The sequence below is a fragment of the Rattus norvegicus genome, chromosome 6 (genome assembly GCF_036323735.1).
Source record: "Rattus norvegicus strain BN/NHsdMcwi chromosome 6, GRCr8, whole genome shotgun sequence".
Classification (NCBI taxonomy): domain Eukaryota; kingdom Metazoa; phylum Chordata; class Mammalia; order Rodentia; family Muridae; genus Rattus; species Rattus norvegicus.
In genome coordinates this window covers 143,359,462-143,385,864 of record NC_086024.1, presented here as the reverse complement: position 1 = coordinate 143,385,864, position 26,403 = coordinate 143,359,462, and the positions used below count along the sequence as shown (strand labels likewise).

Below are 26,403 nucleotides of genomic sequence, written 5' to 3'. Positions count from 1 at the left end.
GAACTGAATTATAGGAAACCCAGCTACTACCTACAGAGAATTAGTTGTTGGGTGAAAAAAAAATCTACACATCAGAAACGCTGTGCTTTACGAGCTCAAAATCACCCCTAAAGTTTTTTGTTTTTAAAATAATTATAGAGGTTACAAAAGCATTTCCCCAATGACTGTTACTACAAGAAAGGAAGATGATGCAATATTAGCCCTCTTACCTATTTCATCAAGTGTAATTACCACCAGAATCAAGGCACAGAACTTTCAAAATTCCATAAATGGTCCCCTGGATGCTCCTTTACACAGGCACCCCTTTCACTGTCCCCTGCCATTGCTGGTAAACATTAACCTGTTCTTTATTTCTACAATCTCATCAATACAATAAGAACTACATGTATTTAGAGCCGCACACTTGGTCCTTCTGAGACTGACCTATGAAGCACAATGTCCTGAGGTCTGCCCTGTCAGTCAGTAGTCTTCTCTGGCACAGCCATATCCAATGGAAATGGGGAAAAGTCATGAAACCAGCACAGTTGTTGACACACTTCTACCACAGCTGAGAGGATTACTACAGTCAGTATCCTTAATTCTCTAACTTTTGGGTTTTTGGTCTCTGCCTGTTACATTCTTGGGTACTTTCTGCATTATGGTTCATTTTGTGTGGTTCTTTGTTTTCCGCTCTCTCCCTGGCACGTCCATTCCTTCACAGGCATTAGAGTTTACTTCTTTGAGATTCCTGTGTATGCTGAAAACCAACTGAAACACTCAGCCTCACAGATTGAACAACTTCTGGATTCTTGGACTTTCCATTAGTAACGGACATTGTTGTGCTATCTGAAGCACATCCTGTAAGTCACTCTAATAAATCTCCTTCCTACATCTATATACATTCATTCTGTAAGTTTTATTCTTCTAGAGAATCCTAATACACCAACTAATCCTTCCCATCAGTTCCACTAACTAGTGATTAAACACTCAAATATATGAGGACCCTTCTCATTCAAACCACCACAACATCATTTTTTGGTTTCAGAATAATCTTTTAAAAAAAACTGTGGCAAAACATGTATATCATAAATGATCATTTTAGCCATTTTAACTGAATAACTGACATCAAACACATCTTATTTATTAACTTTTAAAAGTTTTTTATTAAATATATTTCTTTACTTACATTTCAAAGGTTATTCTCCTTCCCGGTTTCCTGTCCATAAGCCCCCATTCCCTCTCCTCCCCCTCCCCCGTAAGGGTATTCTCCCTATACATTCCCCTTATTGCACCCCCCCCATATTCCCCTGCACCGGGGGTCCAACCTTGGCAGGACCAAGGGCTTTCCCTCCCTGATGCCCCAACAAGGCTATTGTCTGCTACATATGCAGTTGGAGCCCTGGGTCAGTCCATGTATAGTCCCTGAGACAAATGGCCTATTTAACATATCAAAGTGGGCGTGGTAGCCAGGTTCTCCCTGCATCCCTAAGACCCTACCTATTAGAGGTATGGCTGGCATAAACTTCTCCAGCCCAGTAATTGGGCTGCCCTCCCCTATATAATCTAACCATCTCGTTACCTGTCTTTGCATCCACCCTTTACATTCCTGGCCTCTTGGTCTGGCTCTCCCCTTCATCTCTCCCCCTTCTTCACACGGCCTGGTTCAGTCTGCTCATGTTCATTTGGGATTCTTCCAGAGGCCCCTGCCTCTACCTATAGTCTCCTTTTTACCTACAATAAATGTTCTCCTCTACCATACCTCAGACTAGTCACATCCTTTCCTTTTTTATTTCTTTTTATCTCCTTTTGTCTTTTTCATTCATCTGGTGCCAAAACCTAGGATCAAAACAAACTTTATTCATTCACTACTATTGTGTGGTTCCTACCATAATCCATCTCTAAAGTCTTTTCATCTTACCACTGTTTATTAATTTTAATCAGGTACCTCCTAAAACTTGATAGAATCAAGTATTACTAGAGAACAAGAAATAAATTATTAGTCTAATTCAGCACTAATCAGACATTTAATTATCCATTTGGTACCTAAGTGAGTCTTACTGATGACTGAGGAAGAGAACCTCACCACTAGGAACCCCAAATTATCTTCCATGTTGGCTATGTCACAACAGAGTGTGCAGTGAGACAATAAAGATGAAACATGCATGTGGACAGCTCAGCGCTCTCGCTCGCGTTCTCTCTCTCTCTCTCTCTCTCTCTCACACACACACACACACACACACACACACTCTCTCTCTCTCTCTCTCTCTCTCTCTCTCTCTCACTCACTCACACACTCTCTCACTCACTCACATACACAGACCCCTCTACCTAAAAACACTGTTAGGAGTTTTCTAAACAGGAAGGACCTAAGTGCTAACTGCAGAGAAGGATCTGTTAGCAATGAAGAGTCAGTATTCTGTGGCTATTCTCCTAGAAGTATGGTTAAAAGGCTGAGAAATCCAGCTAAATGAGGCTGAAAATGACAGGATAAAAGGGGGTGGGGAAAGAGGTATCTCAAAGACAAGGAGACAGGAACTTAAGTCTGGGACAGCTGGGCACAAGAAAGAAAGCTAGCTACCTTACTAATGAGGAACTCAATAAATTCTTAAGCTCCAAAGATAAGATTCTTCTAGTTCCCCAAAGAGCAAATTAGAGCTTTTGCAAGGTTTTGTTCTGAGAAAGCTCAAAACAGATTCTGTGATGGAATGGGGACTAAGAATTTGCTGCTGACTCAGTGACCTCTGGCAGCTGCAAACTGTGAATTGAGACACAGAGAAAGCAGAGCTTCCCCTGCAGCAGCATGGAGCCTCCCAGTCAGGTCTGTGAGTTCATATGCGCATCAGTCCGGCGGGGACTGGGAGACACTGTTTTCTTGGAGTCTTCATCACCTCTGGCTTTTACAATCTTTTCGCTTACTCTTGAAAGATCAAACCTACAGCATAGGATTAGAAGAATAAACCTAGTTTAAAGGTTTAAAGTTTAACAAAATCATAGATTTCCAAAATATATAAGGACAGAGATGCCTATATTATTAAGTTGCATATAGAACATCAAATAGACAGGAGCAGAAAAGAACCTCCCTACATTATATAATAATCATAGAACAAAGAAAGGACATTGAAAGCTGCAAGAGAGAACATCCATGTTATATATAAAAGGCAGGCCCATTGAATAGCACCCTTAATGGCACCCAACTTTTCGATAGAGACTAGAAAAGCCAGAAGGGTCTAGAACAGTGTTCTACAAATTCTGAAAGATTACAGAAGCAACTCAGAGTATTAAATTCAGCAAAACTGTCAGTTGGGATTGAAGAACAAAGAAACACTCTCCATAATAAAAACAGAAGAAAAACTCTAGTTTGAAGAAAAAACACACCCAAGAAAGAATGAGAATAAACAATTCTAGATCAGTTAAGAAAAACAAGAAAACATCATCATTATAACAAAATGACAGGAATTAATATACACTGTTCAATAAAAACTATTAATATTAATGGTCTCAATTTCCCAATGAAGGAATATAGAATAACTGACTAGAAGAAAAAAAACAGAACCCATCCCTTTGTTGCTTCCAAGAAGTGCCCTTCAAAGAAAGTCACCACCCTTTGGCTAAAAAGTGGGAAGACATATTCCAAGCAAATGGAATAAAGAAACAGGCAGGTACACCTATTCTAATTTCTGACAAAATAGATTTCAAACCAAAACTAGTCAGGATAGGCAAGAACACCACACACTCATCAAAAGAAAAATCCACCAAAAGGACATTGCATTTTGTAATATCTATGTCCCAAACACAAAGGCATACAAGTTTATTAAAAAACAAAACAAAACAACAAAAATACTATAGCTTAAATCATATATTGACCCTCACACACTGATAATGGGAGACTTTAATACTCTACTATACTTTACTCTCACGAATAGGACAGATCATGAAGACAAAAACAAAACAAAGAAATAATGGAATAAAAAAATCCAATCTATTGGCTCTGAGGAACCGATGAAGTCAAGTTTTTTTCCCTGTGCATGGAGGCTCCAGCCTAACCCTATTTCTGGAACTGGAGGTCTGAACTCCAGAACGCAACCCCTGCATCCTTTCTCCAGCCAAAAGAAACAAGGGCAGGGATTCGTAGTCCGCTTGCTATGCTCTGAAGGAGAGGGGCCTTAATGAAGTCTGCTAAGCCTCAGTAGAACACAAAGACAGGCCAGGGGGAAGAAGCTTTAACACCTCCCCTGAACCCCCCAACCCCAGCTTAATGCTGGTCCTGAGCCACTGGGTCTCAGTCTTAATTTCTGCCTGGGCAACAAGCCTACACACACACACACACACACACACACACACACACAGAGAGAGAGAGAGAGAGAGAGAGAGAGAGAGAGAGAGAGAGAGAGAGAGAGAAATAAGGGACAGATGTCATAAACTAAATGAATCTAACAGATATTTACAGAACATTTCTTCACTGAACCTCATGGAACATTCTCCAAAGCTGACTGGATACTCAGACACATGGTGAGTCTCAATAGACACAAGAAAATCAAAATAACACCCTGCATCCTATCTGACCACCGCAGATTAAAGCCAGGCATCAACAACGGAAACAAGAGAAACCTTATAAAAATATGGAAACTGAACAACTTCCTACTAAATGAAAAATGGATCAAGAGAGAAATTAAGAGTTTTTAGAATTGAGTGAAAATTAATACACAACAAACCCAAACTTATGGGACACAATGAAAGTAGTTCTAAGAGGCAAGTTCATAGAACTAACTGCCAACATTAAAAAAAAAAAAACCCCACCCTGAGGAGAGCTCATACTTGCAACTTGCTGCACACCTGCTCTAGAAAAACAGAAGAAATCACACCCAAAAGGAGTAGATAGTGGGAAATAACCCAACTCAAGAGTAAAATAAAACAAGAAAACAAAAACAAAAATATAAACATTAATGAACAGAGTTGATTTGAGAAAAAAAAATCAATAAAATTGACAAATCTTATCCAAATTAAAAGGTGGAGAAAGAAGATCCAAATTAACAAAATTAGAGATGAAAAGGGGGAAATAACAACAGATACCATGGAAATCAACACCAAAAGCAATCAATCTACACATTTAGTTCCGGTCCTCATCAAAATCCCAGGACGATTTTCACAGATATTGAAAATAATCTTAAATTTCATCTGGAAGCAAAAATAACCCAGGATAGACAAAACAACCATGAGTAATAAAAGAACTGCTGGAGGTGTTACCATCCTTGACTTTTAAGTTAATCCTTCAGATGTATAGCAATAAAAATAGCATGTTACTGGCATAAACATAGATGCATTAATCAATAGAACAGAATTAAGAACCTGGATATGAGTCCCCTAATTATTTTACAAAGAGGCAAAAATAAAGCAAAACAAACAAACAAATCCACATTGGATAAAAGAGGTTAAGAAGTTATCTTCAACACATGGTGCTGGTTAAACTGATAGCTACATGCTGGAGAATAAAACCAGATCCTCAACCCTGACCTTGCATAAACCTCAGGAATCAATATAAAACCTGAAACCCTGAACTGGGTAGAGAAGAAAAGAGGGAATACACTTGAAATTATAGACACAAGAAAAACTTTCTGAACAGGACCTCTGCGCATTCACAACTGATCAATAGGACCACCTGAAGGAAAAAGCGTCTCTATAACGAAGAACAGTCTCACTCCAGGGAAGAGGCAGTTCACCGAGTGTGTGTTGGGGGGTGGGGGTGGGAGGACAACTTTATACTAGACAGAGGTTAGTTTCTACATGAAGAACTAAAAAAACTAAACATGAAAAAATGTCTAAATGTTGGAGAAAGGAACTAAACGGAGTTTGAAAAATATGAAAATCGAATGAAAAACATTTTCTCCAACATTCAACTTCTCTCCTGGTCAGGGTTTCTACTGTGATGGAGCACCATGACAGAAAGCAGCTTGGGGAGGGAGGGGGAGGGGCTTATCAGCTTATAACTCCACATCACTGTCATCACCCAAGAAGCTTCACAGCAGCTCACATAGGACAGGAGTCTGAAAGCAGGAGCTGATGCGGCAGCCGTGGTGCAGTGCGCTTACTGGCGTCTTGCTCAGACTACTTTCTTATAGCTCTCAGGACAACCAGCTCAGGATGGCATCACCTACAGTGGACTGAACTCTCCCCAGTTAATCGCTAATTAAGAAAATGTCCTACAGGCCCACCTATAACCCTATCTCATAGAGGCAATTTTTCAATTGGGTTCCCTCTTGTCTGATGACTAGCTTGTGTCAAGTTGACATGAAACTAGCTAGGACATCAGCCATTGGGGAAATGTAAATTAAAATTACTTTAAGATTTCATCTTATCCGGATCTGAATGGCTAAGATTAAATAAATAAATAAATAAATAAATAAATAGTTGGAAAAGGAAACACTCATTCCTTGTTAGTATCAGTGCAAACTAGTTCAAACAATCTGCAGGTCGGTGTGAAAGGTTTCTTGAAAAGCTAGAAAGAGATCTGTCACATGATCCTACTAAACTACTGTAGTAGTTACTTTTTTGTCGCTATGATAAAACACCATGACCAGAAGAAGTTTATAAAAGGTGGAAGTTTGCTTGAGATTATAGTTCCAGAGGGTAAGAGTTCATCACTGAAAAGAGGCATAGAAGCAAGTGGCAGGAATCAAGGAAGAGCAGGAATCTGAGAGCGAGCTTACATCTTCAAATGCAGACACAAAGAAGAGAGTGGACATCGGTGACTGTGGTGGTTTGAACAGGAATGGCCCCACACAATCATGTGTTTGAATACTTGGCCTATAGGGAATGGCACTATTAGCAGGTATGGACTTGTTGGAGTAGTAGGTGTGACTTTATCGGAAGAGGTATGACAATAAGGGGTAGGCTTTGAGATCTTGGAAACTCAATCCAGTTTTGTCCCTGCTAGCTTTGGATCAAGACATAGAACTCTCAGTTCCTTTTCCAGCACCATGTCTGCCTGCACACTGCCATGATTCTCATCGTGATGATAAGAGACTGAACTTCTGAACTGTAAGCCAGCCCCAATTAAACATTTTCCTTTATAAGACTTGCTGTGATCATAGTGTCTCACAGCAATAAAACTCTAATAAGGCAGTGAAGCTATATATTCTCAAAGTCCAACATACTTCATCCAGCAAGGCTACATCTCCTAAGTTTTGCCATAGAGCAACACCAAGTAGCAACACCTACAATGATGAGGGACATTTCTCATCAAACCAACACAACTATTCGTGAGCAAACACTCAAAGGTCTCCATCTTACTACAATGCTGCTTGCTCATCCAGCTTCATGGCTACTCTGTAACAACAACCAAGAAACAGACACTGATGAGATAGTGAAAATGTGGTACATTTACTAGACGGTGCATTATTCAACTGTTAGGAAAATAATACCATATAATTTCAATCACAAAACATGGAGAAAATAAGCTATTTATTACTCATCCTGGAGCTTTATCCTTTCTAGTTAGCTTTCATAGTGCTGGAAGGTCTTATGCTGCTACTGGAGAAGAAAAGTAAGCATCAGTCTTACCTAGCTTTGAACTCTGTGAGCTATAACAACTAGCTTGGCAAGGCATGTCCACAGGTTCAATAGTGGCAAGAATGTTGTGGGAATAACTGTTGTGGTCTGAATGAGAATGGTCTCCATTGGTCCATATACTTGAATGCTTGGCTCCTAGTTGGTGGAACTAATTGGGAAGGACTGGGAGGTATGGCCTTATAGGAGGAGGTGTGTCACTGGATGTGGGCTTTGAGATTTCAAAAAACCTATGCTATTTGTATTTAGTTTTCTTTCTCTGGCTGGTGGCTGTGTCTCAAGACATAAGCTCTCAGCTATCTCTCCAGTGCCATGCCTGCCGGCCTGCTGTCATGCTCTTTGCCAAATGTATTGACTCTACTACCCCAGAAATCATAAGCTTCATATTAAATGATTATAAGTTATCTTAGTCATGGTGTTTTGTCATGACAATAGCAAAGTAACAGAAATAGAATTTTGTACTGAGAGTGGGGTATTGCTCTGACAGACCTGACTATACTGCTTTCATTTTTCTCTCTTTTTTTTTCTTTTTCTTTTTTTTTTTTTTCAGAAGTGTAAAGACTTTGGAACTTTGAACTAGGAAATTGATTGAATGTTCTAAGTAGGGTTTGATGGACCATCACAGTAGGAGCGTAGAAAATGTAAGTGTTGAGAGCTATGAAGGCCTCAGCTCAAGAAGTTTCAGAGGAATGTTAGCAAATGGGCTAAAGACCATTCTAGTGGTATTTTATCAAGGACAGTGGCTGGCTTTTACTCTTGTCCTAAGAATCTGTCTAAAGCTAAATTGAAACATTTTAGACTAGTTTCTTTGACAGAGACAACTTCAAGACAGACCAGTATTGACTATATACATGGTTACTAATGATCACTCTTATGCAGATGTACAATGAAAAAGAGCAAGCAGAGCAAAAGAAATAAAAATGTACCATTTGAAGAGAAAAAGAGCACCAGGAAATTTCATATTGGAGCCAAATCTTGTGTTGACAGAAATAGGGAGAAATGTAATAAAGGGAGTGTGCCCTTGGGCCAGATCCCACCCAGGTAAGTCTGCAATCTGGGGGGAGAAAAAAAGGCCAAGGAATTACATGTTCCTAAGAGCAACAAAAAACCATAGCTTATGCAAACACAATCCAAAGTGGAGGACAGGTTCCATCCGAAGCAGGTCTCAGAACTTGACAGCATCATCCATGTGATTCTAGTTTTACTCCATGATTCAAGAAAGCCACTGAGGCCAGCTGTGGACCAGGAGAATAGAGGCCCAGAGAGGACACTGTACGAAGCTATAAAAGTTATAAGTCTGGATTGCACTGGAGACTCCAAAATACTGGTGCCAGAGCTAAGGGATATCTACCTGGGAGAGCTGCATACAAGGAGTAGAACCAGCCCAAAAGAGAGAAGTATATTCTAGTCAGCGAAGCTGGAAGAATGAAACTATCTAACCCTTGGACATCAGACATGGAGTTATAGGATTTATTACCCCTGTTGGAATATGTCTTGCCTCACCATGCCCAGTATTTCCTCACCATGCCCACATCACCATTTTTGGAAGAGCAATATAAATTCTGTGCCATTGTATATAATTTGTACATTGGAAGTATGTAATTTGCTTTTTGATTTTATAGGGTGTTATAATTAAGAGATTGCTTTGAGTCTCCAAAGAGATGATAGACTCTTAAACAGTCTTGAGACTGAAAGACCATGGAGAGTTCTGAATTTGAACTAAATACATTTTGTATTATTATATGGCTACCAGCCTATGGGCGCCAGGGAGTGGACCGTGGTGTTTGAATGTTTTGTCATCGCAATAGAAAAGTAACCAAAATGGTAACCAAGCACTTTCAGACTGATCTACAGGCCTAATCCATAAGATGGCACACACAGCCCATACATTAGCAGGGCTAAGAACCTGTGACTAGACAGGTCACAGACACTACTACTGTTACTCTTCTAAGTGGACAGAGTATTAAAATGAACCCTAAAGACGTGTTCATCCACAGAATTATAAACCTCTCAGCCCACATCAGAGAAGTGTCTTGCAGACATCAATTAATGGGGGATGTGTGTGTGTGTGTGTGTGTGTGTGTGTGTGTGTGTGAGAGAGAGAGAGAGAGAGAGAGAGAGAGAGAGAGAGAGAGAGAGAATATATGACTGACTGACTGGCTCACTGAGAGATCGTTTCTGAAGAGGGAGTAGAAAGATTTGTCAGAGGTGGAGGACCAAAAGGAAAGTGTTTTCCAGATAATAGGACAGATGCACATATGAGTTCATAACAGTTGTGGAAGCAAACAGGAAACTCAAAAATCCCAGCCTGCTATGGGAGATAAGCATGAAATCCTACCCCTAGCTAAGGAGTTATTAGCAATTTCTAATTGTTGGGACAGGAGAAATCGATTTTCTTTAAGGGTGTAATCCCTGTTAGGTTAACTGTGTTCAGAGTAGCCCCCTCCCTGAAGGGTACTTGAGCACAAATTAATTCGATGAGTTTAAAAAAAAACAAAAAAACAAGACATAGAGCTGTCTGAGTAGATTTAGAAGGAGAAGAGTCAAAGTAAATCACATAAAAATTCTAAAAGAATTAATAAAAATATTATTTTTAAAGTTTTGAGATTTATTTATTTTTATTTTCTGTGTAAGAATGTTTCACTTGTATGTGTATGTATGTACACCACCTGCATACCTGGTGCCCAAAGAAGACAAAGAGCCCACTGGATCCCCTGGAACTGGAGGTCAGGATGGCTGTGAACCACCATGTGGGTTCCAGGAATCAAACCTTGGCTTCTGCAAGTACTCTTATCTACTGGCTCATCTCTCCAGCTTTAAGAATGTAATCTTAAAAAAACCATAAGCTGGAAGTGGTAGTACCTGCCTTTGCTTCTAACACATGGGCAGCAGAGACAGGAAGATCTCTGAGTCTGAAGCTAGCCTGAGCTATACAGTGAGTTCCAGGACAGCTAGGACTACATAAAGAAACTCTGTCTCAAAAAAATAAACAAACAAACAGCTAAAGGCTGGTAAGATAGCGAACTTGGATGGCACTTGCTACCAGAACCGGCAACCTGAACTCAGTTCCCAGGACTACATGGTAGAACCGACTCCTGCATGCTGCTCTTTAATTTCTACATATGCCATGGCACGAGTGTGCCTTCACAGACACACACACACACACACACGCACACTCACGCGCACACACACAGACACAGACACACACACAGACACACACACATACACACACACATAGAGACACACACACACATGCACACACACACACACAAATATTTTAATATACCAAGTAAATTAAACTAGGCACATGCTGTGCAATTTTATTTTATTTATTTATTTATTTTTTGTTCTTTTTTTTGGAGCTGGGGACCGAACCCAGGGCCTTGCGCTTCCTAGGTAAGCGCTCTACCACTGAGCTAAATCCCCAGCCCCGCAATTTTATTTTTGTATGAACTATCCGGACTAGGTAAACCTACTGAAACAGCAAGCAGATTCAGGGTAGGCATTTAATACTGACTTAATAACCTCCCGTCCTGACCTCCAGTGACCTACTTTCAAATCATCTTTCTTGGCAGAGCCACCATTTCTGCACCTGGAGCTGTCATTCACATTCTCTCTCACCCCCTTTCTACTTTTCTACTTTTCTTTTCCCCTCCTAGCACCATTTCCATGAAACTTGGCCTCCTCTTCATCTTCAGACCCTCTGGCTGTTACTGACCAGCTTGTCTCTTAAAAAACACTTACCGCACTAGTCCATATTTGATGTTTACCTAGGGTCTGGCAGCTAAAGTTAAACTCCTCTACTATGTATTTCGGAGCCATGCTTTGCTGTTGAGATATCTCAGTTCTCAGAGTTGCCTTTCTGCTAATTATGTGGTCTTTTTTATTACATTTGGTTGGATATATTCTATATCAAAACACTCAATTCTTAGGTACTAGGGCTACAGTAGAAAATGGAAATAACCCATTGAGAGAGTGTTTGCTACCACGTACAAGGATCCTAGATTCAACTCCCAATAGCGTACAAACAAAAATCTGGTAGATAACTTCTTAGCGACAACATAAAATAGATACACTATAGTGAAACAAAAACTTCAGGGCTTCTAGGTCTACTCCAATTGAAGTGGGAACAGAGGCAGCAAAGGGTATCTACAGTAGTGAGAGAAGTGTCTAAGGCCAGAAGGCTAGAGCACATCAGTCAAAGCTGCACATGTCTGTTAACTCAGGTGGTGACCCAAGAATATGTTTGCTTGTCTGTGTCTAGCATTTCACTGAACCTTGCCTTACTCCAGCCTCACAGGGTATAGTGAGGGTCATTTCAATTCTTTCTGATGAGGCCATCAGTTTATCCAAAAGCACAAAATTAGGAAGGGTGGCTCTCATTGAGATGTGATTCACAAGGACCAGATCCAGAGTCTTAACTCTTGGTCTCTGCTGGCTACTTCTCACAATTAGCAATTAGAAATGAATGCATCCAAGGCATGAACTAGCCATGTGAGCAAATTTACAGAATAAGACAATCCAACAAGTCTCAGAAATCCCAAAGCAACTATCATCTTATTGTACTACATAAAACCACTATTTGAGATGAGAACATTCTTGTCAACAAATTTTAATATCGCCCACGCAGGAAGAACATTCTGGAGTTATGACTCATTGTGGAGGGAATGTCTTTTGTAAAAGTCATTTTTTATAAGAAGAGCTGGGAATAAACCTACCATGTCTTTTGTAAGAAGGCAACTCTACTTTATGTGGATGAGTACTTTCCCTGCATACAAGTCTGTGCACCATGTTCATGCCTGACTCCTGTGGAGGCCAGAAGAGAGCTCAGAGTCCTTGGAACTGGGTTATAGACAGTTGTGAACCTAGGAATCAAACCCAGGTCCTCTGAAAGAGTAGCTAGAACCCTTCACCTCTCAAGCCCCTTTATCATATCTCATAATGTCTTACCATTCAAAACAAACACTACCTTACACTTAGACGTTTAAGTATATAATTATTATATCATTCTAATGTGTTTAAAAATCATCCATATAGCCTTTAAGTAACTCAAGTATTCTCTGTAACTTGAAAAAACAGATGAAATCACTTAAAATCTAGTTTTATCTTTTCTGACCACATAATATCTAATACTCTTGCTTTTCAAATGTCTCTATCAAACAATAATATTTCCATAAGACAGACAATATCCCAAAAATCATAGTCATATTTCTGAAGATTAAAAAGATAACACCCACAAAATAATGTCCAATAGAGAAAGGAAAATGCAGTAAAATGTTGTTTTCTGAAAAAGAAAACCACACTTGGGTTGAAGATTCTGTAGACTGATTAGCTGATTGTAACTTCCTGAATGTGGAGTATCACACACAAGAGCCTGAATTACCTAGATTTATCTTCAGTAGCCTGAAAAGCTATTTATTGCCTAGCTCTGTATCTACTACTAAGTTAATACAACCCAAAAGTTAAAAATGTCATTAGACAGATCTGAGATATACAAAAGTGATTACTTGGTAATAAACTGTTTACTAGATGTCCCCATCAATGTATTTGGTAAACACACCAAGTTAAGACTGTATTTACTCTGAGGGTTTAAAAGTTCATGCAATCACTATGTAATGGAGAGGATGAAAATGACCTAAGTCATTGTGGGAATTGTAATCAATTTTCAATACGTTGGATGAATATCCTCATGCCAATTTCTAGTAGAGATGAAGTCTGGAAGAATCTAGTCCTTTGTGAAGTGAGTCTCAAAGACAGAATTTCTGATAGTTCTCCATTAGCAGGTATCAACAAACTTTTAACTTATAAAAGGCTTTTGATGTTTCCATGAGTGACAATTTAGGTTAGGAATTAATTCACAGACACAGCAATCAACCAGTTCTTCAAACCAGAAGCCCAAAAACACCCTTGCCTCCATGTCCCAGATTTCTCTTCATTATTTGTCTGCATATGTTTTGGATCAATTCAGAAGAAATTTTAGAAATCTATGGGTAACTCCTGTCCTTTCACTTACAAGTGCCTCATAAGAAGTCAGGCATGGTGGACCACACCTATAATTCCAGGTATTCCAGGGTCTGTAATAAAAGGATCCTCTCATCCAGGAGCCAGAGACTGGGAGGGACAACAAGGTGAAACCCTTCAAAAGTGTAGGAAAGAAAGCTAGGAAGGAAAACAGCAGAGGAAAGGCAAGACACAACGTTCACTTAAGAGACATGGAGTTTTAAAATAAGCCATGAAAACATTGTTTTTTGTAGCTCAGAACCCTAAGGAAGATGTTGCAGCTTTTCTTGTCATTTACTAAAAACAAAACGGAAGAAAAAGAGAGTTCATATAACCAATTATATACTCAGGGCAACTGAATTTGTTTCTGGGCCATGGTTACTTATATTTGTTACAAAGTAAACTTCCTCTTACTTTAGAACAAGAGCTGTTTTGTATCAAAAATACTATATGCACGCCTGCGTGTGTGTGTGTGTGTGTGTGTGTGTGTGTGTGTGTGTGTGTGTGTGTGTGTGTGTGTGTGTGTAATATATATATAATATCCCACATCCAAACATCAAACATATCAGGACTAAGAAATGTTAGTCAGAGTAGCATACACCTATAATTCCAGATAGACAGAAGGCAGAGGCAAGTTCAAGGTCAGCCTGAGCTATGCAGTGAGCTTAAGGTCAACAACTTAGCTCGAGAAAAATATTAAAATTAAAAAAGAGCTTGGCATGTACCTCAATAGTAGAAAGAACACTTGCCTCGTATATGAAAGGCCCTGGGTTCAACCCCTGAAATTACTAAAAACTGTATAGCTATATCTGTAGATATAAATTTCCTACCAAAATATCAGTAATGGCTATCACTAATTAGGATTTGAGGTTACTTTTCCCCCCACATTTATTCTTCTTGGAAGCTTAAAATGTTCTAGAATGAGGGTATATTTTTTCTTACATCAGGAAAATTATGTTTCAAATACCTATTAATCCACTAACGTATGTTATAAAGAAAAAATATAATTGAAAATTTGTTAAAAAGAAAAGAAAAATTGGTGTCTGACTAAACAACAAACACAGTCAATTTTGGTTTCAATTATAGCTTTACAAACATGGATGACGGCTACTGGATGCTGTCCTACTCTGATCTCACACCAGCACTGTGGGATAGACTAGTCCTGGAGTTCAGTCACCAGGCACAAAAAACAAACAAACAAACAAAAAAAAAAACCTGACAGTACACACGGTGACCTAAAAGAGACTCTTTCCTCTGCACTGACACTTTCACTGTTGAACTAGATGTTCAGAGGCATTCCAGAAAAGAATGCCCATAAAGCATCCCTAAGAAAAAACAATTAATAGTAACACAGCACAAGACTAGAACTATCTGCACACATGGATAACCATCAGTACACCTTATAGTTTTAATTCTTATCCAGAAACTCTTTGTTATCACTGAGTAAGCCTGGAGGTTAACACCTGTAATCCTAACACTTGGGAGACTTAGGGGAAAGTATGCTTTGAGTTCAGAAACAAATCAGGTCACACGGGGAGTTCCAGGAAGCCTGAGCTACGAGGCTTTTTGAGGTAAGGCCACCTCAAAAAGGAAATGAAAACACTTTTTTAACATTGGATTGATTTAAAGATTATTACTATTGCCCTACTCAATGCACAAAATGCTCTAGAAGCATTCAGAAAGAACGAGAGGAAGGAAGGAAGGAAGGAAGGAAGGAAGGAAGGAAGGAAGGGAGGGAGGGAGGGAGGGAGGGAGGGAGGGAGGGAGGGAGGGAGGAAGGAAGGGAGGAAGGAAGGGAAGAAGGAAGGGAGGGAGGGAGGGAGGAAGAAGAGCATATACTTTACCAACTATGACTTAATAAAAAAGGCTACATAACCTTTAAAAAAAATCAGTAGTTCAGAGCCCAGGAAAATTAAAGTTTTACACCAGAGTTTTCCCAAACAAATGATCTTTAGTATACTTACCAATATAGAAAAGTACACAGCAACCTCATTTAGTTTATAATCTTCTGGACATAAAGGACATTTGAACATTACAGGCTAATTTTTATTAATTTTTTAGTCCATTCATTTTTTTATGTGTTTTGTCTGAATATATGTATGTGAATCACGTGCATGTCTGGTGCCTAAAGAGGTCAGAAGTGGGCATATATCCTCTGGAACTGGAGTTACAGTTAACTATGAGCTACCATGTGGGTGTCTGTGGTCAAACCCAGATCCTTTGGGAGAGCAACAAGTGCTCTTAATCTCTGGACCATCTCTCCAGCCTCTGGACTACATATTCAATATATCTTTCCTGAATGAAAAAACAGTTTTAGGGCTAGAGATATAACTCAGTTGGCAGGATGCTCACCTAGGCTATACGAGGTCCTGGTCCTGAACTTCAGAACCATACAAAGCAGACATGGAGGTATACACCTGTAACACACACCTGACACTCAGGAGCAGGAGGCAGGAGGACAATCCTCGGCTACACAGTGATTTGATGCTAGCCTGGCATATGTGAGACCCACTCTCAAATGAGGAACAAAATAAAAGAATGAAACCGTAACTATTTTAATAATTTTTTAACTTTTACAAGACAAGAAAACCAGAAAAGAGTAGAAGGGAACTATTAATCAAAGGATATGAATTTCAGTTAGGCGGAATAGGTTCAGGGTATCTATTGTAGATCATGCTAACTCTATATTAATAACAGTTTTATGAATTCTTGAAAAGTACTAAGATTTTTCCCATTATAAAATAGCAAACAAACCCATAAGCAACAGTTTTAACACCCTGCCCATGAATTGTGCTAGTTCCTTCAAATATAATCTATTCTAGAAAAGAACTTAACAAAAATAAATGACCCCATTTTAAAAAATTATAGGACTTGGTGCTGAATGAATACTAGTGTTGACAAATCTCAGTGGTTGAGAGTACTGGACGCTCTAGCAAAGGACCTGGGTTTGGTTCCAGCACCCAAACAGCAGCTTACAAACATTTATAATTACAGTTCTTGTGTATCTAACACCCTCTTTTGTCACTCAACAGGCATTGCACACATGAATATACTTAAAAATATGCAGGCAAAACACTAACATGTAAAAATAAATTATTTTCAAGCCTCTTTTAAAATGAAATAAAAATAAGTAAATAAAAACCAAACGACAGCAAAACCAGGAGAAGATACCTATAAATAAAATGGTGGGAAAATGATCTTGTGCAAAGACAACTACAGAGACATTAGCACTCTAAGAACTATGCTGCTTAGACTGGGAAATGGCTCAGCAGTTAAGAGCACTGACTGTTCTTCCAGACAACCAGGGTTTGATTCTCAGCACCTACATAGTGGCTAACAATCTTCTATAAATACACAATTTCCACCTACACAAAATGTACAGGACAGAACACCATAAGTACTATTTTGCTTCAACGTTTTCTAGAAACTAAAGTGACATGGGAATAAGTTCAAAACATGCTGTAAGTTTCCCTTTCAGATTTCACAAACTTACATCTGAGTACATTACTGTTTCTTTGGTTATGCCCAAGCTCTACATGTCTACGGAACATGGGATATTTTTAATTAGGTACCTGCAAATTGCCAGAAGAGTATGGGCAACCCAAGGAAGGAACACCTTTCCCCCTCATTCTTTAGAGCCTATGTAAAGTTCAGAGAAAACATTCCTGTGTCTATTACTAATAGTTTGGGCAGATCCACTGTGGGCACTTCTGCTCCTCATACCTGAGAGCCTGGGAGAGTCCAGTGGGAGCACTTGTATTCTTCAATCTTTATGATCTAAGTAGGGTCAATGGGCACTACTGGTTGTCCTTGCAAGGTGTATTGGCCTACTTTTTTTTAAGACTTTGCCTGTGTGTGTGTGTGTGTGTGCGCGCGCGTGTCGCACGCATGTGTATGTAGGTTATGTACTTATGTTCTTTTTGAAACAGGGTTTCTTTCTCTGTGTAGCTCTGGCTGTCCAGGAACATCCCCTACAGACCAGGCTGCCCTTGAACTCAAAGATCCTCCTGCCTCTGTCTCCCAAACGCTGGGATTAAGGGGCTGTGCCACCACCCTCCTACTGTTCCTTTTCTATAACGTGAAGAATTTAAAGCATAACAGATCTCAGTAGAGTTCTCTCCAGAGAAGGTGGTCCAGAAGAACAACTTCTAACTGTTCTCCATTGCTGCGCTCCTGGACTCTGGGGCTTCTCTCTCACAGAACATGCCATCATTGTCATTGTTCATACTGAATATGACACTCATTTTTTAAAAAATTGATTGGGGTTGGGGATTTAGCTCAGTGGTTGGAGTGCTTGCCTAGGAAGCGCAAGGCCCTGGGTTCGGTCCCCAGCTCCGAAAAAAAAGAACCAAAAAAAAAATTGATTAACCATTTTATTTGTTTACATTTCAAATGTTATCCCCCTTCCCAGTCTCCCCTCCACCAATCCAACCCCATGCTCCTACCCTTTGACTCTATAAGGGTGCTCTCCCATCCACCCACTCTATCCTGCCTTGTCCTAGCATTTTCCTACACTAAGGCATCAAGCCTCCACAGGATCAAGTACCTCTTTCCCACAGATGCGAAATGAGGCAGTCCTCATATGCAGCTAGAGACATGGGTTCCTCCATGTGTACTCTTTGGTTGGTGGTTTAGTCCATGGGAGTTCTGAAAGGTTTGGTTAATACTGCTGTTCTTCTTATGGGGTTGCAATCCCCTTTAACTCCTTCAGCCCTTCCCCAACTCTTCCATTGGAGTCCCCAGGCTCAATCCAATGGTAAGTATCTGCATCTGTCTTAGCCAGGTGTTGGCAGAGCCTCTCATAGAACAGTCATACCAGGCCACTGTCTGCAAGCACATCTTGGCATCAGCAATAGTGTCAGGGTTTGGTGTGTGCAGGGATGGAATGGATTGCACAGTGGGGCGGTGTCTGGTTGACCTTTCCTTCAACCTCTGATCCATTATTGTCCCTGCATTTTCTTTTGACAGGACAATTCTGAGTTAAAAATTTTTAGATGGGGGGTTGGGGATTTAGCTCAGTGGTAGAGCGCTTGCCTAGCAAGCACAAGGCCCTGGGTTCGGTCCTCAGCTCCAGGAAAAAAAAAAAATGAAAAAAAAATTTTTTTAGATGGATGGGCCCCATCCCTCCACTGGAAGCCATGTCTTCCACTGGAGGTGGTCTCTTTAGGTTCTATCTTCCTGGTGTTGGGTATTTCGGCTAATGTCATCCCCACTGGGTAGGTTCTATCTTCCTGGTGTTGGGTATTTCAGCTAATGTCATCCCCACTGGGTCTGACACTCATTTTTATACATAACCCCCCCTACCAAAAAACCCTCCCTGATCCTTTCTTCAAATCATATGTGTTTGAACACAGTCAAAAGAATGACACATGGTGAACAATGTCTTGGGGAACTGAAAGAGAGGCTCCAGGAAAAAAGGCAGAGGGCCTTTTACCTCAAGTGCCTTTTGTTCTTGAATGGGATTTCATGCCTCCTGTGACAAACATTTACATTCAGCCTACAAGGTATTCTTATTCTTTCTTATTGGATGTCAGAACATAGCCAATAGAACCTAATGTGGTGAAAGAATATACCAAGTGCTATTCCCAGTGTGCCCTGAATCTGAACATGGCCTTCTGCCTTGTTTTCATGCTTTCCCAGTTATAACCTATATTATGTAGCAGCCACATAATATAGTATGTGTTTAAATTGGCCTGTCCTGAGAAAGTTATGGGAAAGGGCTGTTAATATTCAGTACGTGCTTACTGGGGTTTGTTTACATGCTTATCTCATCATGCTTTTTTCTGAACTCAACCTTCCTTGGATCATTACTTTGTTATATTCTTGTATAAAAGTACACTGAAACTGAAGTAAGATGGTCCACAGCATTCAGCTGCAGTCTGCCCATTCTTTCAGGCCCTCAAATCCCAAGTTCAGCAGATAAGATCTGCACAGGTCAGCTGGAAGTGAACAATATGCTGCCTGAGGCTATCACCAGCCTACCTACTAGACTGTCAGTTACTTCTACCTGGAAGGAACATAAATGTGAAGACAAGACGACTTTTTAGATTTCACCATAACAGTATGATTAAGTTCCTCTTTTGTCGTGGAAATTAAAAAGGATATGATAAACTGTTAACAAAATACAAAAAAAAAAAAAACCACACATAGTACATTGTAAAATTATAGGCACACAAAGCAAACTACACACTAGATTTATAGATTTACTTTGTATCTGTAAAGTACTCATATTTGATCTAAGTCAAAATTTAAAATGAGAATAATACAACTAAAGCTTTAACATAGAGGCTGATAGGTACATACATAGTAAATTTAAATTTACTGTAGTTTAAACAACCCAGGTATTTGCCAATTATTTTTTGGCACTATGTTCTAAGTTACTGGAACACTTAGAACACATAGGGCAATGCAATCTAATTGGCACAACCTGTACCATCTGGGCATAACCAGGCATGAATGTAAAGAAGAAACTCAGCAGCACCTCCGCTTCATCCTGAGTGCTAGGAAGTACTCAGGTGAAAATAATTCAGCTCTATACCAAGCTGATACCAGTCTCAGAAAACTCTGTGAAATTATCAAACAGCCAACTGTTCACCATGCACTCTTTTATTTACTTTGCTCTTAGATTATGGTATTGTATGTTGGCTGGAACTACATTCTCCTAAACTTCCAGAAAAACACTGGGAAGAAGGCTGTCTCCCCCCCAAAGGTATACACAGTAAGAGAACATATCCAAAGAAACTGGACTGTTCCGATTCTCAACAGTCCTCACAATGAACACAAAAAGAACAACTTTCACCACGTTAAGCAACAATGTACACAAGAGGGTGATGTTTCTATGCCTGCAGCCTTAACATCAGTATTTACTGGCAGTAGTAAAAACAGGAAAGAATCACACTTTATTCTACCAAGTTCTGGGTTTTCAAATAAAAATATAAGTGCAGCATTGTCCCGATCCTTACTTTTGCTACATAAAATGAAAAACTGTGGGTGAATTTATCTAATGGTGGGAATTGGAAGTTGGTACTATACTAGCTCATATCTTCTCATGTCTCTTCTCCACAATGAGTCATAGTCATCAATGTGCACTACAGTCTTTGGCATGTATGTCTTGTTCAAGACAAATATCAAGCCACTATCCAGAAACCCCAGGACCCAGATAAGCATGTTCACACATACCTGTAGCCCCACCACTCTGTGGCTGAGGAGACCTGTCTCCAAACAACCAAACCAAACAAACAAAACTCTGCACAGGGTTGTCAATGTAGTTCAATGGTAGACCACTTTACTGCCATGCTGGAAGCCTTAGGTCTGACTCTAATACTAAAAACGAAAAACAAGCAGAAACAAAAACAAAGACAAAACTGGTCAATTACTCTTTTATTCCATTAAAATTTTGGCTCATTATGGCAGCAACTGCATTTTATTTCCTTTGTGAAAATATTTGCATTTCTGAACAATGTTTTAAAAGCTAGTCTACATCAATCGCTTAATAATCAAATTTCTGGACGTCAGTGCCACCCTGCTCTTGAAGACTCCAGTCTTATTTATGTTGTTCTTCGGTCATTTAACTACCAGTTTTTACCAGCTTCTAGACAGCATTTAATTTAGCAGAGACACAAGACACCACTACAGCATTCTACAGGGCACCACTGTTTCTTGTTTTTTCTCACCTTGGCTACTCTAACTTCCTGTTTTTCAATACATTCCTTTACTGCTAGCTAAATGATGTATCATACCAGTTGGTTTCATTTTCCAAAACACCCCTGTCCTACACATTCACCATGTATCTGCAGATTTTTAAGCTTCAAAAGTGCCTCACTATTACAGTTTTAACTTTCAGTTGCTAACTGCTACCTATGTTATGTTCCTCTTGATTTGGGGAACTCTTACTTTTTAATTTTTGTTTTTTTTTTTTTATATTTGTACCGCATATTCCATGCCATATTTCACAGGTGTTTCCTAGATGGAAAGGTGGAACATTCTCCATGTTCTTTCTCCACTTAAATTCCTTCATTCTCCCTTCTAAAATTCACTACTATCTACTTCCACAGACAATTACATCAAGCCTAATATTGTGCAACATTTCTCTTAAAATATGCACTATTTCCTTCTATCTGAAACACTCTTTGCTAAGAAAGACAGTGAAGAGAAAAAGATGATAAAAGCCTTCTCCAATAGATTCAAATACTCAATAAGTAAAAAGCAATTTTAGGAAAAATAATGTCATAACTTAATCATTACTTTTCACTCTTTCAAAACCTCCCTCTACATGTTCACTGTGGATCTTAACGATCACATGAAAGTGTCTCGTCATCAGTCCGGTATTTTAAACAATGAAACAAACACTTCAATTCTTCTAACATAAGCTTTCCAGGAACACTTCAATCATGTTAGACACAGCTAAGAAATGAAGGAGTCTTCTTGATTTTTGTATTAACTTCTCCGCATTGGCTGTCACTACTTTTTAAATCAGAAAGGAGAATGTGGACGTTTCCAGGCCTGCTGCGCCATGCTGGCAAAAGGTTTACAGAATCACTCGGGACAACAGAGATCTCAGTCAGCTCATTGACCACCAAGTGTGCTTCAGGGCAGTAGTGAGAGAGGAGGAAAAGGATCCAGCAACTAACAATGACGGATACTGCCAAGTTAGGAAGTATTCACTACCTGTGCACTTTGCTAGCGATGGGCGAGGACTGAAAGCCAGGAAGAGGACTGAGAACGGTCACTCTCTGAGCAGATAACGACCAGGACACCTCCGCCCTGGATGAGGGTGGGGACAGCAATGAGGACACCTGACTTAGGTGGGGGAGGTGGGTGCGCTGACACAAATCAGACTCAGACGCAGGCCCTTGCTCAGAGCCACGGTGGCCAGAACCACCACCACTCCCCGCCCCTGAGGAAAGGCGGTAAGCAGAGTGCTGACAGAAAACACCAGTTTAGGTAGGTAGACAGCGAAAGAAGTAGACAGCAGTAAGGTCACACACCTGACTTGGTCCAGGGTCCAGGTTGTGCGGACCCCGGATGGGATCGAGATTTGAGGCCAGGGGTAGCTGACACCTCACTTGGGCTGGAGCTTGAGTCCCCCACTCGTCCCTAAGAAGGGGAGAAGGGTGGTGCGGACCTGACTCTGCTCAGGTCCGGGGGACAACACTCACCCAGGCGGGCAGGTCGCAGGCTCGCACTCCCAGGCGCACGGCTTGCTCCTCGTCCTCCAACAGTGCCAGTGCGCGACACAGGCGGCTGGCCTTGAGGCCGCGGCTCCGGCGGCACCAGGCGAGCAGCCCGAGCGCCAGCAGCACCCAACTGAAGCTCAATCCCAGGTAGCCGAGGGCGTACACCGGCAGCAGCAGCGCAAAACTGCGCGCCAGCTGCCCCAGCAGCCCCGGCAAGTCCACACTCAGCGCGCTGCCCGGGGCCTCGGGCTCAGAACGGCCCCCGGCCCGGCCAGTACCGGCCTCAGGCCCCTCGCCCCCCGCGCTGCTCATCGCCAGCCGCGCAGAGCACTCCTCCCTGCTGAGGCGGGCGCGGCTCTCCCACAGACAGCAGGTCGCTCTACCCCGCGCGCCAGCGCCCCACTGAGGGGGACAGCGGGCGCCACCGCTCCACTCCTCAAACGGGCGGGACTCGACGTCATCACGGTGCGCGAGGCCCTCCTCCACCCGAGGCGTCTCCGGGAGAGTGTCTAGTATGGGCTGAGAGCGTGTTTTGGTGACACAATCACCGTGCGCCCGGCTCTTCCTTAAGGGGATCAACTGTTCAGAGACAGTCTACGCTGAAAAGAATCTGGGCGGGGCGAGATGTCAATCGCTAACCCGATCCCGCCCACTCTCCAGCGCCCTCGGAAAAGAACCTGGGGCGGCGAATGGACTGTGTGCAGGGTGTCATCGCGCGGTCCGCCCCGCCCCGACTCTAGTGTTCCTGCGCGGCTATTCCCCGGTCGTTACACCAGGAATGGGCAGCTGGCGACGCCATCACGCCAGGCAGGCCCCACCCCCTAACCTGTAGGGGCGGTTCCCTCTGCGCTCTAAGAGGGTGGGCAGCGCGCCAGACGGACACACCCGGACTTTGCTCCGTAGGAGGGCTGGAGAGGGAAGCGTGGCTTTCGCCGGTGTTGGAAGTGAGCAATGGCCCAGACGAGTTGGAGGGCTAGCGAGATGAGTTCTTTTCTAAAGTGTAGCGGCTTCTATTCGGGGCTTAGGCCAACCAACCTCTTGCCACTCCTAGCTCCCTGACTGAGAACTTGAACTTGCCGGTGCCTAGGGTAGGAGGATGGCTCCTGGGCCTGCCCGAGTGGAATGAGAACTTTGTGTCTGCTGCAATAAAATTCGATTTGCACCCTTACTGTGTGGTGTCTGGCACCTCTGTGTCTAGTACTCCTTCAGGTCTGATTTACCAAACAAAATGGCCCCAGTGAGCTTAGAAAAGCACAGTTGTGGGGTTGGGGATTTAGCTCAGCGGTAGAGCACTTGCCTAGCGAGCACAAGGCCCTGGGTTCGGTCCCCAGCTCCGAAGAAAAAAGAAGAAAAAAAAAAAAAAAAGGAAAGCACAGTTGTCATGAAGGGTTTTTTGTTTTGTTTTGTTTTAAAAAGGCAGCCAGGGTCCACCCCCACCCACCCACTCCTTTTAGAGGACATATGTGAAGCTTGCACACACAAAAAAAAAAAAAGGGAGGAAGGAAAGAAAGAAAGAAAGGGAAGGAAAGGAAGGAAGAAAGAAAAAAAAAAAGACATCTACTTTAAAGTTTGCTGGAGAGGAGCTGTAAGAACCCAAGACCTGAGTCGATTCCCAGAATCCACATTTGGCTGTTCACAAGCGCCTGTATCTTCAGCTCCATGGGATCTAATACCTCTGGCCTCTGCAAGCACCTGTACACATGTGCACAGACACACATAGGTATACTTTTTAAGAAAAATTCCCAGGAGGATAATTCCACAACTATGACTGGAATGTCGCAGATTCAGAGCCAAGTTATCCCGGACTGTATTTTGTTCCGTATGTATCCGTTCATTGCCTATCTCTTGTGTCTGATCTTATGCCACAATCCTTGTGATTCAAGTAAAAACCTTTTTGGAATGTATTAACAAACCACTGCCTTCCACCAACACAAAGTTACCAGTGTCATCAGTGTCTGAAACCTACAGGAAACAAAGTTCCCAAGTTTCAGCAACCTGATGTTTTTGATTCACCAATGTGTTTGAAAAATGCCTGGTTCCTGTAGTAAGTACTGAACGAACGAACAAATGCAAAGTCACCTGTGGAAGACTTTTCCCTGCATATGTGTGAATATATATTATAGCATTTCAGAAGTATGCCATGTTTGAGAGGGAGTAGTAGTCTGCTGGACAAAGGGTAGTAAACCAAGCAAGTTCCACAAAGTTCTATTGCTGCAGGGAAATGCCATGACCAAGGCAACTCATAAAAGGAAACATTTTATTGGGGCTGGCCTACAGTTTCAGAGATTAAGTACAGCATCATCGTGGCGGGGAGCACCATGGCATGCAGGCAAATATGGCACTGTAGAAGCAGCTGTGAGATTTATATCCAGATCTTCAGAAAGCTGGAAGAGAGAAGCCCTGGGCTCCTAATGGGCTTTTTGAAACCTCAAAGTCCACCTCCAGTGACACACTTCCTCAGCAAGGCCAACCTCCCAATCCTTTCAAACAGTGCCCCTTCCTGATGACCCAGGATTCAAATCTCTGATCCTATTGGAGCCATTCTTATTCAAACCGCCACACAAGAAGGGTATTTCCTTTTTTCTTTCACTTTATTTTGTGTGCCTCCAAATGAAATTACATTATGTAAACCATAAATATGCAAAATAGCAAATGGCAACTCACCTCCCCACATCAAGTTAATGCTCTGAATGCTGCTAAATTTGAATAAGTTTGAATAAGAGATCCCAGGATGGAGAGAGAGCTCAATGATTAAGAATGTTTGCTGTTGGGGCTGGAGAAATGGCACAGCCATTGAAAGCACTAACTGCTTTTTCAGAGGTCCTGAGTTCAAATCCCAGAAACCACGTGGTGGCTCACAGTTGGTTAACCGTGATAAGATCTGATACCCTCTTCTGGTGTGTCTGAAGACAGCTATAAATTAAGAAAAAAAAAAAAAAGAGTATGGTTCCCAGCACCCGCGTTAGACAGGCATACAATAGGAATCAGAAGCATGAAACAGGCCCAAGGCTCGAAGAAGTCTAATGCAGCTCACCTCTCACACATGCTGGAGTCCAGAGGCTACAAAAACAGGCAGTCTGACTTACCTCCCATCTCAAAGTTTTGAAAAACTGTCTAACTGGAGATGCTATGCTCTTACCCCTCCCTACTCTCAATTACAAAACACCTCTCAGACTGAACTGTGCATTCTCTTACAGCCTGACCACTGGGTCTTGTGATCTAAATTCTCAGAGAAATAAAAGTCTACTCTTGCCACTGAGGGCAATATGAGATTTCATCCTTTCATTATGCTCTGCTCATTTAATTCTTTTTTTCTTCCTGGAAGTAATTTTTATTTCTGAAATTATAACTACATTATTCCCTCCTTCCCCCCCCCCGAAACCCCTTCCACATACCCCTCTTTATGCTTTCTCTCAAATTCATGACCTCTTTTTCTTTAATTGTTGTTAATACGCACACAATGTGTGTGTGTGTGTGTGTGTGTGTGTGTGTGTGTGTGTGAGAGAGAGAGAGAGAGAGAGAGAGAGAGAGAGAGAGAGAGAGAGTCTTAATCTTAGGGTTTTATTGCTGTGACCATGACCATGGCAACACTAATAAAAGAAAGCAAATATTTAATTGGGGCTGGCCTACAGTTCAGAGGTTTATTCCACTATCATCATGGTGGGAAGCATGGCAGTATGCAGGC

General features: G+C 41.4%; 1 protein-coding gene across 11 annotated transcripts in view; it reads right to left on the bottom strand.

The window, feature by feature from the left end:
* Esyt2 (extended synaptotagmin 2) overlaps positions 1-25,995 on the bottom strand; it is a 95,731-nt gene extending 69,736 nt beyond the window's left edge. For 9 of the 11 annotated variants that reach the window (XM_063261796.1, XM_039112112.2, XM_063261797.1 and 6 more), the window contains exon 1: positions 22,701-25,995. In XM_063261796.1, the coding sequence (XP_063117866.1) occupies positions 22,701-23,030 (330 nt within the window). In that variant the 5' untranslated portion in view covers positions 23,031-25,995. Of the gene's footprint in view, positions 1-20,721 lie in introns of all 11 variants that reach the window. The other 2 variants (NM_001271169.1, XM_063261800.1) reach the window with 2 other exon arrangements.
* Between the last annotated feature and the right edge of the window lie 408 nt (positions 25,996-26,403).